Source organism: Epinephelus lanceolatus, chromosome 15 (genome assembly GCF_041903045.1).
Source record: "Epinephelus lanceolatus isolate andai-2023 chromosome 15, ASM4190304v1, whole genome shotgun sequence".
NCBI lineage: Eukaryota > Metazoa > Chordata > Actinopteri > Perciformes > Serranidae > Epinephelus > Epinephelus lanceolatus.
In genome coordinates, this window is record NC_135748.1 from 42,184,253 (window position 1) to 42,201,496 (window position 17,244).

Sequence of the window (17,244 nt, forward strand, 5' to 3'; positions counted from 1 at the left end):
GGTGATAAACTTAAAAAAAAAAAGGAACCACTTTGCCCATCTGGCAGTGACAGTGTCTGTCGGTAAATAGTGTGATTAAACTCTTACTATTAATAAACCCTTGTCCAACCACTCTGTGGTTGACACTCCTGTAAATGCATTTATAAGATCTAAGGCAGTGGTTTCCGCCTGGTTCAGCCACAAGGTCCAAAATTGTCCGCAGTCATCGCGTCAAGGTCCACATAGTTCAATATATTCAGCATCATACTTGTGTTTTGTCATGTCGTTGAGCTAGTTTGTTGTTTCTGTTAAGTAGCTGTATTTTATTCACTCTCTCTACAGCAGGAAATGGCACTACAAAATAAAAGCTCTGTGCCAGATGTTCAGTATATTTCAAAATAAAGTATGTATTTATGTATTCACTCACAAAATCAATTTGTGCACTGTTGATAAGTCAGAACTGGATGCCGTTAGCACCGCCACAAATCCATGCTTGAACATGTTAAATATTGAACTCAGCACGTTAGCATGATGATGTTAGCATTTAGCGCTGTTCTGCCTCAGTACAGCCTCACAGAGCTGATACCACAGACATGTTACTGTGCCTCCGGACTGGCGTTGGCCGTGGCCAGAGGCATTATGTTTTCAGGTTGGCCGTCGATCCCATCTGAGTGAACGCAATATCTCAAGAACGTCTTGAGGAATTTCTACAAATTTAGCACAAACGTCCACTTGGACTCAAGGATGAATTGATTAGATTTTTGTGGGCAAGGGTCAAGGTTGCTGTGACCTTACATCTGTCTCATTGTCATGAACACAATATCTCAAGAATACCATCAGGGAATTTCTTTAAACTTGGCACAAATGTCCACTTGGACTCCACTTGGTCACAAGTCACTGTGACCTCATCCGTCTCATTCTTGTAAAGGCCATATCTCAAGAACACCTTAAAGGGATTTCTTCAAATTTGGCACAAAGGTCCACTTGGACTGAAGATTAACTGTCAAAGGTCACTGTGACTTCTCAAAACATGTCTTTGTCCATAACTGAAGAATTCATTCACTGATTCTGACCAAACTTGACACAAATGTCTAACAGGATAAAATAATGAAGGTCAAAAGGTCAAAGGTCAGCTTGACTGTGACATCATCATGTTTTAACGTCATATCTCAGGAACAGAAGGGGAGACATTTGGTCAGATACTGAATTGGTGACTCTAATCTTGAAACTGTGCTGATTGTATAGATCTTCTGTGTGTGAAGCATCCATGTTTTCACTGACATGGATGGAGACTGTCAGAGACACTGGGCTGGTGGGCGGAGTCATACAACCACAGGGTGGACTGGTGGGCGGAGTCATACAACCACAGGGTGGACTGGTGGGCGGAGTCATACAACCACAGGGTGGACTGGTGGGCGGAGTGGTAACTTCAGCTTTCCTAATGTGACGTGTGTGTCAGAGTGGTGAAGATGTCCGTGTAGAGGCCCTTGAGCCTCACAACAAACCCCTCTGACTCCCCGGGGAGAACAGACAACAACACCAACATGTTTGGTGAGTAAAGTGCTGTTAAATCCCACAGTTGACACAGATCCTGCGCCCTTGGCAGCAGTTTTATTTCAGAGTCAGTTGAGTGTGGCTCTGATACCACCCAGGCTCACAGAGCCCCACAGAGACTCTGAGCACACGCTGGATAAAATAAGCTGATAGCCTACTTGTCTTGTAATTTCAGCCCTGTCCTGCCTTGAAGGGTGGTTTCTAGGGATCGACTTGTTCCACACAAGACTTTGTAAGATGAAGCCCAGAATGAGACGGCAGCTCAGAGAAAATTTTCCTATCTGCTCCTGAGTGGATAAGGGAGGTGAGGGTGGGGAGATGGTGTCATGCAGGGATGGGGTGGAGTGTTGTGATTTCCTGTTTTTGCAAGATGGGGAAGCAGATATGCAGTCATGCTCTGCAGCTCAGGAATGGGACTGTTGACTGTGCAGACTCCCACCAATTCCAAAAAAAACAGGCAGAACATTCGGTTATGAAGATTGTTGTGGTTCTGGGATGTTCGTACGCTTCTCTGTGGATGTTTATAACCAAATGTTTTACAGTATCAGCAGAGTGGCCTTGTTGAACTGTACAGGCGTCTGTGTGGGACGGTGCTTTGGGGAAACTGGGTCCTCTTCGGTAACAGACTGTTCTCTCTCCGAGTACGTGGGCTTCAAACTGTAGGCTGCTGTTTTTGTCTGTGTTGCACTTTCTGTATTTAGGCCTTTTGTCAGGCTTTCTTCTGAGTCACATGACCCTCCAGCACAGGTGCCTGTAACTTTTTTTTGCATCATCTTTGAAAATCAAGACGCTTTGTGTGGTGAAAACAGCTTTGAAATGTTTTTAGTCAGCAGAAACATTTTTTTTTCACAATCATGTTATATGAACAGTTTTAAGGAGCAGTATGTGCGATATTGTGTCATCTAGCAGTGAGAAATGCAGATTGCAACCAGCTGAAACATCTCTATGTGCCAAGCCTGAACTCCTGGGCCCGTATTCACAAAGAATCCTAAGACTAAAAGTAGCTCTTAGTGACGTCACAATTTTGTCTTGGTAAGATAAAAGTTATTCACAAAGCATCTTAGGCCTTAAGAGAGCTCCTAAGGTGAAAAACTGTTAAGAGGAGGGAGGAGGACTTTTAAGAAGCCTAAGAGTGTCTTAAACAGAGAAGATGGTGGAAAGACAGAGAGGAAGGAGAGATATTCTCCGTATATCAAACGACAGTGATTTAATAAGATGCTACCGGCTTGATCGTGCAGGGATAATGTTTGTGGTTGATCTCATCAGGGATGAGCTTACTTTTCCCACCCAGCGTAGTAACGCAATAACGCCCGCATGTTAGCATGTACCGGCGCTTATCACACTCATCGCTTGTGCGTAAAAGGAGAGGAAATGACGCATTGATTTGTCGGGCAATGCGCTCCCAAGTCTACCTCTTCCCTTGTGCTGTGATCCCGGGACCGAATTTCCCTCTTAAAACTCCGTTGTTCTCCTCCACGAGCTGTGCCAACAGCAGGCACTGCTCTTCTGTCCAGTTCGGCTTTCTCGTTCTTTTTTTCCTCTGTTTCATTTGTTGTTTTGGTCATTCTGCCAAATCAAACCGCTTTTTACAAGGAGGCCAGCAATCACAGTAATTGCTGACAGCTGAGTCTGCGTCCACCATTAATATCAAATAGATTAAGTAGTAAAATTACCAGCATGGCGAGTAAACATAACAATAAGCAAATCAATATAATAATCGGCATGTGAATGAGATACATTCAAACATTTTGAAGCTGTGTAACAATTAATTTAATTTTGCTGAGTTTCATCATCATGACATAAAATTATTTTCACGATTACACATTTCTTAATACAGTCTAAGTTCTATGATCGGTTGATTTCACTGTCTATTCATTACTAGGAGCGCATTTGTTTTTCTTTTTTTTCTTTTTTTTTCCTTTTTGTAACAACCAATCACAGCTTTCAGAAGACTGCGTCATACCTAGCAACGGGGTCAACCACACCTCCTCACTAAGATAAAAGTTTCTGTCCCCTCCTTGCTCAGAGTTGCTCTCAGAAACTGTGAGAATCTTTGTGAATACGGGCCCTGGTTAGAATTCCTTCAGTGTTTAAGTTTCTACCAGGAGCTGAATTATCCACAGAGGTCTCCTCCTCTCCAAAACAGACCAGCTGATTAAAACTGCTAGAAACACCAAATAAATCAGTTTCAAGATAAAAAAAAAAATCAATGCTCTTTGGCTTGTCGCAGAGGGGCTTCTAAATATGACGGCCAATGCGAAAACAGAAACCGCCCTGTCTAGAGCCAGAGTTTTATTTATTCGTTCTGGGCGACTGTAGAAACATGGTGGCACAAGAGAAGGACTGAGACTTGTAGCAGCACACCCCTACAACCCAAGATAGCTTCTTACCCAGCTATTTGCTAAGTTAGCATGAACATAAGTTACAAGATGTAGCCTTCACATTACCCTTATCCTAACCTTAACTACTTTTCCTTTAACATAAAACTTCATAGCTAATGTAAGCTAATCGCTAAATTAGCATTGGCATAAGTATTGGGATGTAGCCTTCCCATTACCCTTACCCTAACCCTAATCTCCTCTCGTTTAACGTAATACTTCTTAGCTTGATAATTGCTAAGTTAGCATTAGCATAAGTTACCCTAACCTGCCGGTGAAGATTCTCAGTCATCCAGGTCTTGGTAATCTAAAGTGTTATATCGTAGGCAACTGGACCTGCGTGATTATTCTAATCTTAACTGCCTTTCTTTTAGCGCAATATTTCATAGCTAGCTAATTGCTAAGTTAGCATTAGCATAAGTAAGGAGATGTAGCTGTCCAGTTACCCTTACCCTAACCTTAACTGGCCCTCTTTTAACATAATACTTCTTAGCGAGATAATTGCAGAGTTAGCATTAGCATAAGCAACAAAATTTAGCCATCCCAGTACCCTTATCCTAACCTTGACCACCTCTCTTTTAATGCAATACTTCATAGCTTGCTAATCGCTAACTTAGCAATTTTGTCGGCACTTCCGCTTGCAGGCCAAGGCGAAGGTGGCTGATTTGTAGGTATTTCATAGCTAATGTTATAATAATCATAATCAACAAGATGTAGCCTTCCCATAACCCTTACCCTTAACTTAACCATTTCTCTTTTAACATAATACTCCATAGCTAATGTTAGCTAATCACTGAATTAGCATTAGCATAAGTACTGAGAGGCAGCTTTTCCATTACCCTTATTCTAACCTTAACTGCCTTTCTTTTATAATAAACCTCAAAGCTAATGTTAGCTCATTGCTAACTTAGCATTAGCATGATTAATGAGAAGTAGCCTTCCCATCACCTTACCATATCCACTTGTCTTTTAATGTTATACTTTATAGCTAGCGTAATCGCTAACTTAGCAGTTTCACCAGGACTTCAACTTCCAGGCCAAGGAATGAAGGTAGCTGATTGCAGACTGACGTATGATAGGCGAGTCATGTAACTAGAGGTCACGTAGCTGCTCCAGCTGCAGTTATACCTACTTTTGAGGATCCACTCCGTGTATAGATATAAATGTCTTATTCTAAGGTACAGAAAACACAATGATTCTTTCATTCAGGTTATTACACATTTAAAAAAAAACTGTCAGTATATCTTCCTAAATCTTCCACACTGGACCTTTAATGTGGGTCCGTCTGCCTCAGTCAAATAAATACCAAACTCTAATGTAAATAAATCATTAATATGCTCCATGACCTTCCTAAAAAACAAACAGTAAATGGTTGGAGGGAGACCTCCTTCATGAGTAGTATCCTACATTACACTGACGGTATGATGGCGCTTTGCAAAGAAAACCCTGACATAGCTCTCAGGTCCTGTGTTTGGAATCTGAACCCCACCTTGACTGCAGGGAGTTGGCTGCCAAATCAGGACGAGGCCTGATACCATTGTTGGAGCATCGATGTGAAACCTGAGTCCACACCTAACAGGCATGTGAGGCAGAAACACTGCTTTACTATAGTAGAGCCAGAGGTTTTTGGACATAAAGAAGATGACGACACGACGGGTTCAGAGCTCAGGAATTTACTCTGTTTACATGCGAGCTGATAATCCGGTAACAGGATTTGATTTGATGAAATGCTCCAAAGTAAATATCTGGATTAGAATAATTCAGCCTCTGTTAAATTGATTTTTATGCAAATACAGAAACCTAATACCACAGCTAATCCCTGCTTCATGGGAGTGTCACTTTAAAGCAGCCTGCGCATGACGTGTGGATTAGTGAAAACAACTCACATTCCTCATGTCGGCTCGTGTGGCACGTTTCCATTGTTTACTGTTTATGATGTGTAATGTTTGTTGTTCCTGAGCAGCTATAAAAAGCATCAGCGTTCCTCTGCTCGGAGCGCCGGGCTCCACCTGCTTGGTATCTGTGGTTGTCAGAGTTCGTCTGCTAATTGTTTTCACTGGCATTCGTCTCGGGTGTTACCGTGTTTTCAGGGCTGAACTCGAGGTCAGTGGTAGGATGATGATGATGATGATGATGATGACTACATAACAGCCTGTGCTGTGAATTATAGGACTACAGCCTACAATTACGCCAGTGTTTTTGCCTGAGAAGGGAACTTCCTGTCTCTTTCCTGTCTATGTAATCAAACAACATGAGCCCAGCAGGACTTGGGAATGAGGGCACTGGGTTTAGACCACTGTAAAGTTAACGGCCTTTTACTAAATATCAGACGACCAGTCCTACTCTGTCATCACAAGTGAAAGGTTCATTTTCTTAATTTTGTTGTTGTTTATGTGACATTTCTTCCATTCATTTTATATTTGTAGTAATGTTCTAGTCACGTTAGCTTCCCAGCTGTACTGTAGCTACAGCAGTTAGCGTGATCAGTTTATCAGTCTTTGGTCCAGAGTGAAATATCTTGAGTTTAATGTGATAGACGTTCCTCGCCCCCACAGGATTAACCTGAAAGTTTTAGCTATCTCTTAAATATTTTATCCAGTGCCACACAGTTAAACCGCTCTTTAAAACACTATTTCATTGGCAGAATAATCTCTAAAAATGAATTCTACTGAGCCTCACATGCAGTTTGAGATTAATGCTAACATAGCATGCTAACATTACAATGTTAGCAATATGCGAACAATAGCATGTTATCATACTAACTTGTAACGTTAGCATTTAATGTTAATTATAACCCACCATGTCTTTGTCGTTTTAACTTTGACTTTCTGCCAAATTAAAAAATGCACATTACTTATTATTATTCTACAGCAGTCGTAGTGAGGAGCCATTTTATTTTTCAAAGTTGCAAAGAGTTCCCATAGTACTAATAAAAAGACTAATTTTTAAACCGTAATTCTTATTTGATTTGGATTTAGGGCTAAGGAGTTGATCTGTTGAGCTGAGACACACCTGATGGCAATATTATTTAATGAATGTATCAAAAAAGCTCACCAGCACCTGAGCAGCATTTACAAAGCAGCCATTTTGTAAGCGTTTCAGCCCTTCGTTCCATATTATAGTGCTGAAAGTTTTCCCCCCTGGTGGGTGTGGTTTATAGAGTGTGACCCGTTTTGCTCTGTCTCTGTAGCTCACCCCTTTTATACCCAAATAAATTATGTTTGTGTAGAAATCTGACAGAGTTTGAATTCTGGGACGAGGCTGTTTTCTGACACTGCGCGTTTAGATGTTAAATAAGTGAAAGCAGATCAAAATGTTTTATATTTTATATTTATTTCATATAAAAAATCTTTAGAAATAATGTTTCAGCTCAGAAATGAAATTAGTTTGTCAATCAGGTATAACTTTAATGGTGTTTTTGGTAGGATGATTTGTCCCAGTTCTCAAGAACTGGTGATTATTATCCTGACGATATTTCCCTGCTCTCCTGCTAAATATTACATCCAAGCCCGCTAACATGGTAATGGTTATCTATGTTAGCATGCTACAATGCTAAGTGCAGGCTTGTTAGACACAGTGTCTGCTGTTCATTCAGCTGAATGTTAACAAAACCTCTACCAAGAGTTTGGGCAGTGATAGGTTTTGCCTACAAAACTGCAAATCAAGATAAATGTTTTTTAATAATTACAGGGGTTTTTTAGTTTCCCATGATTCTCCGAGCTTTGTTTTCACAAACATTTACTTTGTAAAACTGTGGAGGATAAATAGAAAAATTAGGAATTTGATTATAAAAAACAGCACAATAATTGCAGCCTAAAAACACAAAATGAATTCACTTCATCAGTTTTAAAATCACATTTTAGTTGAAGCAGTAGATCACCACTGTAACGAGCTGCAGAATTCAGTGAACACACCATCTGCAGCCTTGAGTTAGCAGTGCTTGGGTTGTACCTCGTGTTAATTTTGTGCCTCGCTGAGTTTTTGCGCAGTCATACTGAAGGTTTACAGAAAAGAAAAGGAGGAAATGTTGGGGGGGATGAAAAGCTCTCTGGTTTCTAAGATAACTGAGCACTTAATGTGTGAGCTTCCTTTTCTCAGATCCTGCGTACCTCAGTGGGTTTGCTTCAATCTCTCTTTTCTTTCATGTCTCGTCTTTGAGGTTTATTCCTCCGTTTCTCTGACTTCTCTTCTTTTCAACATCTGACTTTCCACAGCATGACATTTAGGGTTTTCTTGTTGACTCAACAGACGGGGATGTTTGAGTTGTTCATGAAGCAGAATTTAGGTTACTGTACCTCCTCTGACATCCTGTTTTATATTTGTGACTGAATTCACGTCTGTCAGAATTTCACAGCTAATATAAGTGATTAAAACATTAGCTACATTTAAGAACATTTAATTCAGTTAAAGACACAGTGTTGTGCAAAACACAAGAAGCACTGCACTGCCTTTTTCTTTTGTTAATTGAATGCCACTTGTAAAAAAACGCTTGCTGCACCTATTTATTGTTCCTGCCATGTTGAGGCAGAGGGTGCTGTCTGTAGCTCTGGTTGAGGGTGAGAGGCTGTCAGCAGATAAACAGAGATCTGTGTGGGTACATGAGACCCTAAAAAAGAGGCTGGATCATGGGGAGTACCACCAGTTGGTCCAGGAGCTTCTCCTCCATCATGGACGTTTACAGTACTGCACTTATCTGCTGTTTTCTATTGAGATGGTGCTAACTGTGCTTTGTAAAGTCGTATAGCTCTGGGTATCCAGCAACCACTACCACCAGTTTCTCCTCCATTGTTTGCCAACTGTAAACTTATTGTCGTGTCCACCACAGAAGCCCCGCCTCTCAAATCATCCGATCGGACAATGGGGAAAAGCAGAGATAACGTGGGGCGCTTTTCTGCTCTGAGCTGAAGTTTTTTCAACTCGAGGACTTCAGAGCGCTCCCGCAAAAACACCAGGTGCCTAAAGTGCAGAACAAAAAAACAAAAACAGTGAGCAAAATTTTCACTCTCATTAAAAACTATTACAAAAAGCCGCCTCCAACTGCTGAAACACTTTCTGTGTGATCAGGGTCTAATGTTTTAATTTAAACTGCATTGTGTTTGGTAAAGGAGTCTGTATTTATGGCGTGTAGCCTTGTAGCTGGCCTTCTGCATTTGCCTTCTAAGTTTAGGCCTTTTTGTCTCCATGTATATTAGTTTGTTTTTCACTAATACAATTACATCATATTTCTTTCAAGCTTCTTTATCTGGAGTCAACTGGTCCTTGGATTTAGAGTGTAACCTACATGTGGCACTATGAAACTTTACTCTAATTGTGAATTTGTCCAGGTATGTGTCAGTCGGCCTCGCAGAGCTCATTTATGAACAATAGAGAAAGTCTCTGTGGTCGAGGTGTGAGTTGAAAATGGCACAGCAGCACAGGAAGTGAGAGAATATAAGCAGGTCTTGGTTTCAGGCCCAGTGTTGAGTCGTGCTCCCTGCTCTGATAACTTCCCTTTGGCAGCTCAGAGTGTCAGAAACACATGTTAACCGGGGAATTTTTCTCAGTCATATCATTTTTTTAAACTGGTCACAACACAGCAGATGAGACTTTCCCATGAGTCACGGTGCAGCGGACTTGTTGGCGGTGTTACGCCCTGAGGTGCGCAGTGTTTCTAAGAACTGCTCCCCTGTGCCATGTCCAGTAAACCAGTCTACAGCTGGTGAAATGTGTTTTCCTGTCATGTTTATGTAGGACACTCAGTGTTCAGTCAGAAATGAGCATTGTTTCACTGCATTGTTCGTGCTCATCCGGTCTGATGACAGAAAACAAGTGGTCTCTTGAGGTATTGTGGGATGTCTGACCACACGCAGCCTTGTGGTGTTAGTGGGACACAGATGCACACTCTCACTCTGTGTGAGGACAGATTAGCCCCATTCATGCTAACAATACAGTCCTTCATGTTGTTTCATGACCAGAACACATACTGCTGAACTGACTCAGTGAAGAGTTGTGTCAGTGCACCTTAAAATGATACTTCAAAATATGTGAACGTTTGTAGTTTAATACTTCTCCCACACTGTGAATCTTATTTGACATTTACATATTACTACACTGAAGGGTTACATGTGTCAAGTGGGAGGGACTTTTGTTTTCCTCATTCTGTACTTGGCGTGTTTGCGGTGCATCAGTGATGCAGTCAGAGCCGAGGCGTAATATTGTGATTATACAACTTTGACCAACAAATAAAATATGTAATCAAAATATATTCATGATGAGGGGCAGTTAGCTCTCAGAACCAAAAACTTTTTGTGACCGTCTCAGTTTCCATGGAAACACATGGGGTCTGACAAAGGCCCAGATCACACAGAAAGTGTTTTGCAGGTTGCAAAACACGAGGTGCGCCGCAGTGCCCACTTGCTGTGCCTTTTTATTGTTGCCATGCAACCACCCCATCACCTCCTTATTCTAACCTTTCTGTGTAATCAATGTATTTTTAATCTATTTATTGTATATATCCTCCAGTAATCAGTGTGTAGTTCCTGCCATGTTGAGGCAGAGGGTACTGTCTGTAGCTCTGGTTGAGGGTGAGAGGCTGTCAGCAGATAAACAGAGAGCTGTGTGGGTACATGAGACCCTAAAAAAGAGGCTGGATCATGGGGAGTACCACCAGTTGGTCCAGGAGCTTCTCCTCCATCATGGATGTTTACAGGCAGATTTTAGGATGACTCAGGGGCAGTTTGACAACCTGCTGTTTATCGTCGGGCCGTATAGCTCTTGATCGGCCAAAAAGTGGCACATCAACGCACCGTAAAGATGACAACTGACAGTCAACCAGCACGTACCTTCTGCACCTGCATGAGAGAAAATAACTCCACAGCAGCAGATGGCGGTCGTCTGTATTTGTCATTCAAAAAGGAGAAACAGGTAAACTGTTTTGATGCTAGTTAGCCAGTTAGCACATTAACATCACAATCCAATGCTAAAGAGAAAAAATAATCTGACCTTATGGAACAAGTTTGTTCTGGTCTCACTCCCTCTGGACTTTAACTCTTTGTTTACTTTCCTCACTTCAGTTCCTCTTCTCGTGCGCTGAGCTGAACTGACAATCAGAATGATGTCACTCACAAACGAGTTCGGCCATCGCTGACGCTGATTCAACATGCTTAATCGGGCAAAAAAAAAGCTAAGGGGGGCCGACGAGGGGCCACAGTGTGGGACACACCACAGCGTCAAGGGCGACAGATGCTCAATGACAGCCTGACATTGACCGACCGCTGGCTGGGTGTTTCAGAGCCTTGACCTACATCACTGCTCTTTGCTAACAGCAGAGTGGGTGTTTGAAAAACCCACCCTTCAACAGAGAAGAGAAAACATCAAAAGTCTCATGTTGGAGAAGCTGAACTGTTCTGCATATTTTGTTTGATAAATGAATACAACCATGAATTGATTTTCTGTCAGCTAACGAACTGATGAAATGACTGTGTCAGTGCTGAGTGATGAACATAGAGTGTTTTCTGTTGATCTCGCTTGAATGGCTTGCTCTCTGTTGCAGGTGGTACAAGCTCCACTCTAAGACGGGGAAGAAGGAGAAGGAGCGAGGAGACATTCAGGTCACCGTCCAGTTCACCCGAAACAACCTGACAGCCAGCATGTACGACCTCGTCATGAAGGACAAGAGCGCCTCCACCTTTGTCAAGCTGAAAGAGCGCATGAGGGCCAAGAGGAGATCCAGTGACGAGGACTCGGCATCGGCCATCGTATCGAGCGGTTCGGCATCCCTTTACCGGATGCGGCACCGGCTACCGAGTGACGGAGGCGGGGAGGAGGATTACGAGGACGACGAGGGGGGCGAGGTGCGGCGGAGCAAGATGAGGACCTTCTTCCTGAGAGGGAAGCTGAGGAAGTCTTCAGACACTCGTTCCAGCACATCACTAGGCTCAGAGAGCAGTGAGTCATCATCACGGGGTGGGAGCCTCAGTCCCACGGCTGGCATCAGTGTGGTGGTCTCTGACCTCTCCAACTCACCCAGTAACAGCAGCAACCTGACAGCCGACAACAGCCCAGGTGAGTCTGAGACCACGTCATCACTCACTGAAGAATATTCATCACTATAAACTCACAGTCATCCCTTTCTTTAGTCGGTACACAGAGAGTCAGATTTACCTTTTCTGGGACAACTCTGTGAATTTTAACTTCATTTGTTTATAATAGGGGTGGGTAATACAGCCAAAATCTTCCATCACGGAATATTTAATTGTATTTCATGGTAACGGTGTATCACGATACAGTAGGAGATTTTTTTTTTTTAAACGTACTTAATCAGATTTGGGTTTTTTTTTTTTATGTCACCAAGAAATTTTGTTTTCAGGTTGTCCGTCCCATTCTCCTGAATGTGATATGTCAAAAACGCCTTGAGGGAACTTTTTCTAATTTGGCACAAACGTCCACTTGGACTCAAGAATGAAGTATCAGTTTTTGGTGGTCAATGTTCAAGGTCACTTTGACCTTGTTTGTCTCATTCTCATGAACTTGATATCTCAAGAATGTCTTAAAGGATTTTTTCCAAGTTTGGCACAAATGTTCACTTGTACTCATCAATGAAGTGATTAGATTTTAGTGGTCAAAGGTCAAGATCACTATGACCTTGTCTGTCTCATTTTTCCAAATGTGATATCTTATCTTGAGGGAATTTCCTCCGGTTTGGCACAAACATTCACTTGGACTCAACAATGAACAATGATTTTAGTGGTCAAAATTCACTGTGACCTACAAAATATTGTTTTGACCATAACTCAAGAATGTACGCTAATTATGACAATCAAATCTCAGGAACAGAAGGTGAGCTTTAAGGTTCCTTTTTATTTTTTGAATTTTAAAAATATGGAAATCTGACATCAGAACTTAATAATTAAAATAACATAATTAAAATGATTAATCCATTATTAAAATATTGTGCATTATCATGATAGACTAAAAGATATATATATATATATATATATATATATATATATATATATATATATATATATATATTTTTTTTTTTTTTTCTTTCATATTTAAAATAAATAATAATCTATTTATTCGTTTCAGCTAAAGCCACCATACATTTGTGTTGCAGAACTTACAGGAAAGTGTAAGTTTCAGGTTCATTTATGTAGAATATATAAAAATAAACCACTTCCTCAGAGTTATTTCACACCAGTTCACTCAAAGTGTGAAAAAACAGCAGGAGCAGTTTGAGGTTTTGTTCTTCTTTATAAAATATGGTGTCATATTTAAAACTGTGAAAGGAAGCTCAGCTGTTGAGAAAACTGATGGGTGGCTGACTGTGAAACGTTTTTATCTCTGTGCTGCAGGAGAGATGATTATAAAACAGGAAGATGAAAACATACTCCATATTTCCTCCTTAATGAAGGTTAATGGGTTTTATGTTTTTACCTCGTTTGTGAGCTGATTTATGTCAAAGAGGGATGAATGTATTTACAACAATGTATAAAACAATATAAAGTCTTGTCAGCATGGAGATGTTGTCATTCACAGTTCTTGAATTTAAAGGATTTAAAGTAAAATGTTCCAAACATTTGCCACAGACACTCGGGGCTTTTGTTATGCCTCTGTTGGTGATAGCTGTGTGTGTTTTCGGGGTGTCCGTCCCATTGTTATGAAAGCAATATCTCAAGAACACCTTAAGGGAATTTTCTTCAAATTTGGCACAAACATCCACACATAAACTGATTGGAATTTTGTGGTTGAAGGTCAAAGGTCACTGTGACCTCACAAAACATGTTTTTGGCCATGACTCAGGAATGCATACCGTGTTTCTGACCAAACTTGACACAAATGTCTAACAGGATAAAATAATGAAGGTCAAATGATACTAATGACATGCAGATATGATCATGCATCCCTGTATAGAGTCTGTGTGTGTGAAGCATCCATGTTTTCACTGACATGGTCATAAACTGTCAGAGACACTTGGCAGGTTCACGCAGGCGTACATCTGTGAGGAGGTAATTCTACTTTTTTGCATCAGTCGATAACCATCAGGTGAATAGAAGCTCTCAGTTCGCTACTTTAATTACTTTAAGGTGTTTTGGTGGCGTCTCGGCACACTGAACTGCCAACTCTGTCAGACACACCGTGCACCCCCTCCCCACACCACAGACTGTGGGTTGTAGCTGCTGCAGCAGTGGACCAATCACACAGCTGCAAGAAAACCATACAGCTTGTCTTGACTGCAGATATCATTTCACTGGGAGATGTTTCAGTGCTACTTTGTACTCAGTTATTTTGATCCCAGTCCTGCTGGAAGGTTCGTAAAGTGGTTGTTTATCTGCATCTCTGTTTGTCTCTCTGTCCTCTGTGTTTCTTTTTATTTGCCCTGTTCTTGCAGAGCACACAGCGAACACGTCGCCCAAATCGTCCTCTCTCAAATGTGAGTTTGGTGATGATGAGGCCGGTGAGATCACCATCGCAGTGCCTCAGCCCACAGTGTGCGTTAATGGAAGCCATTCTTACAACGTCCAGCCCCTGGACCCAGGCTCAGGAAAACCTAAGGATTCTTTAGGCCTGGGACTGTTGCAGAAGTCTCTTCCTCTCTCCATGTCCCTGCAGAACCTCAGACCCTCCACAGACCTCCCCAAAGGCCCCGTCGGAGACGGGCGCCGCTGGTCCTTTGACAGGCCCGACGAGGAGGAGAAGGCAGCCATAGCGGCGGCCCTGGAGCTAAGTGGCCCCATGCTGGGTGACGAGGAGGAGCCGCTGGGACATGCTGCTCCGCCCAAAGCCACCTCCTCGTCCTCCACCTCCACAGTGGAGTCGGAGAGCCAGGGGAAAAAGCATAGGAAGGACTTTTTCTCCCACGGGAGGAGTGAGTCTGCGGGGAAAGGGCAGAGTCAGTCCAAGGATGAGTCTGAACAGGCCCCCGCCGCCACCGAGGAGAAACACAGGGGATGGTTCGGATCAAAGGACTCGCACAGCAAACCCAGGTGAGACACACACACTGTGAACACACACACTTAAAACACAGAGAGGATGAATCACTGACAGGGTCACGACTCACGACATCAGACAGGTGATTAATTATCATTTCAGTACTAATGAGCTGAATCAGGAGGGTTAAAGGAAAAAAAAACTATCTGAGTAGCAGAGTTCGTTAAGTACAGGGACCAGTTGCACAAAACACCTTAAGTTTAGCATGACACTTAAGGTTTTCTCCTTAGCTGAGGGACTTAGACAGTTGCACAGAACCCCTTAAGAAGTTTCCTTTGTTAAGAAAACCTTATTTACTGTGTTGAGAGAGATTTTACAGCGGTATATGTTTCCATGGAGATTGTTTGTTTGCTTGGACTCACACTGTGACGCCTGTTAACATCTCATAAAGTTGTCTTATAGTTAGACAGTGAAAAAATGGCAGAAGAAACTAAGACAAGACTCTGACTGTATTGGTCAGAGGAGGAAAAGAATAAACCTCTGGAGGAATATGATCATAGACAGAACAAACTACAAAATAAATCTGATCCCAAATACCAGAAAACAGAAAACAGCTGTAGGACGAAGCAACGAAAATGAATTCAGTTGATCCGTTGTCTTCTCCGGGTGTGTTAAACTTGGTCATGTTGCAGTTAAGATAAAGTCAGAGGTACCTTAAGGTTATTTTCTTTTACCTTGCTTTGGTTGCTAAGGTCTTTTTGCAACGATCTAGGGATTCCTGAAGTATAAGATCAAGACAAGGAGAAAACCATAAATACTTAACTGAACATTTTAAGGAAACCTTAAGGAGAAGACTTAAAGGTGTTTTGTGCAACCAGTTTTTTGGGGGAAACCTTAACTAGGACTTTAAGAAAAATCTTAACGTAAGGTGTTTTGTGCAGCCGGCCCCAGACTCTTCACTCTGAGTCAGATATTTCCAGAGCAGAGGAGCAGTTTGTGACGACCATTATCAGAGTGGTTGTTTACTTTTCACTTCCTGTGGAGCAACATGGCAGCTGGAAGTTGCCTCCAGCTCTGAACACTTTCCTCCTCAGCTCTTGGTCTCAGTCTGGTTACAGCAGGTACCTGCAATGCAGATGGAGGAGAGCAGCTCCATCAGGCTGCAGCTCCGTCAGGTTGCTCCATCAGGCCGAGGCCTCGTGCATGCTTGACTGAAACATTTGTTCTCTTACAGGTTGTGTGTGAGTCACCTGCTGTACTGTAACTGTCTCTGTTGTGATGAGTGTGTTGCTCCTGCAGTGTAAAATATATCTTAAATTCAGGCCTTAAAGAACTTTAAACAGCTTCTTTACTTTTTATTTTTATCAATCTACTCGACTGAGACCAACAAACAAACCATAGTATCGCAGTGTTTCTCCACACTGAGCGTAAACAGAGTATTGGGCTGATAAGCGGCTGCTGATTGAGGCGAGCTCAGCTTTTCTGGACCATAGTACACTCAATACGTTTCTGCCAGCTCTGTAACTATACGTTTCCACAGCCTACACACCCACATGCTGTTATATCCTTGGGGAAAAGTGCCAAGTTGGCACCAGGAGCACTCAGTAATCATTACAACCAGCTGCATCAACTTTTCTGACATCGTGGCCCAGTGAACACACAGGAGGCTCAGAGACGGATGTTTGGGACGTGGACCAGTGCCAGGTTTTGTTTTTCTTAGTATGATCGATTTCAACAATGAAAGTACAATTTTTGATTCAAAGTGTTAGCATCACAGTTACTGTTAAAGCTGCAGTTGGTAAGATTTTTAAATTCACTGAAACTGTCACAGTATTCACACAGTCGTACATGAGACAGATAATCTGTAAAAAAAATTTAAAAAATCATACTCCTCTGACGACTCCATCACCTTGTGGTGATAGCCTCACTGCACATGAACAAAAACAACCAATCAGAGCTGAGAAGGGTCGATCATGGTCGATTTTCTGTTTCTCACCTCAGATGTTTTCAGAAACATATTTTAGTCACTGTTCAGCTGTTAAATGAGAACGTTTTCTCCGGCCGCCATGTTGGGTACAATTAAACAGGAGTAATAAGCTCCGCCCACCAGCTGCACAAACTTTCTTACTTCAACAGTCACTAAAAAAATGTGTCTGAAAACAGGAGAAAAATGCTCAGTGCAGTAAGAGGTGGGGCGGGAATCACCAGAGGATCCATGATCCGATATTATCACGATAGGTTGTAAATACTGTTTCCAGAGGAAAACTGTAGTGTAGTGTGAAGATAACAAAAGAAAATCCAGGTTAAAAATAAGTGTTGAATTTTATGTTGGATCTGTGGACGGCAGCAGCACACGCCCAGCTGGACACCGCCATCGTCAGGTGACCGAGATTCAATGTCAGCATGTCTAATGCCAACGTCA

General features: G+C 42.1%; 1 protein-coding gene across 1 annotated transcript in view; it reads left to right on the forward strand.

The window, feature by feature from the left end:
• The window catches only part of rab11fip5a (RAB11 family interacting protein 5a (class I)), a 44,939-nt gene that overhangs the window by 15,912 nt on the left and 11,783 nt on the right, over positions 1-17,244 (forward strand). The window contains exons 2-3 of the mRNA XM_033643457.2: positions 11,443-11,954; positions 14,284-14,878. Of these exons, the coding sequence (XP_033499348.2) occupies positions 11,443-11,954; positions 14,284-14,878 (1,107 nt within the window). The remainder of the gene's footprint in view (positions 1-11,442; positions 11,955-14,283; positions 14,879-17,244) is intronic.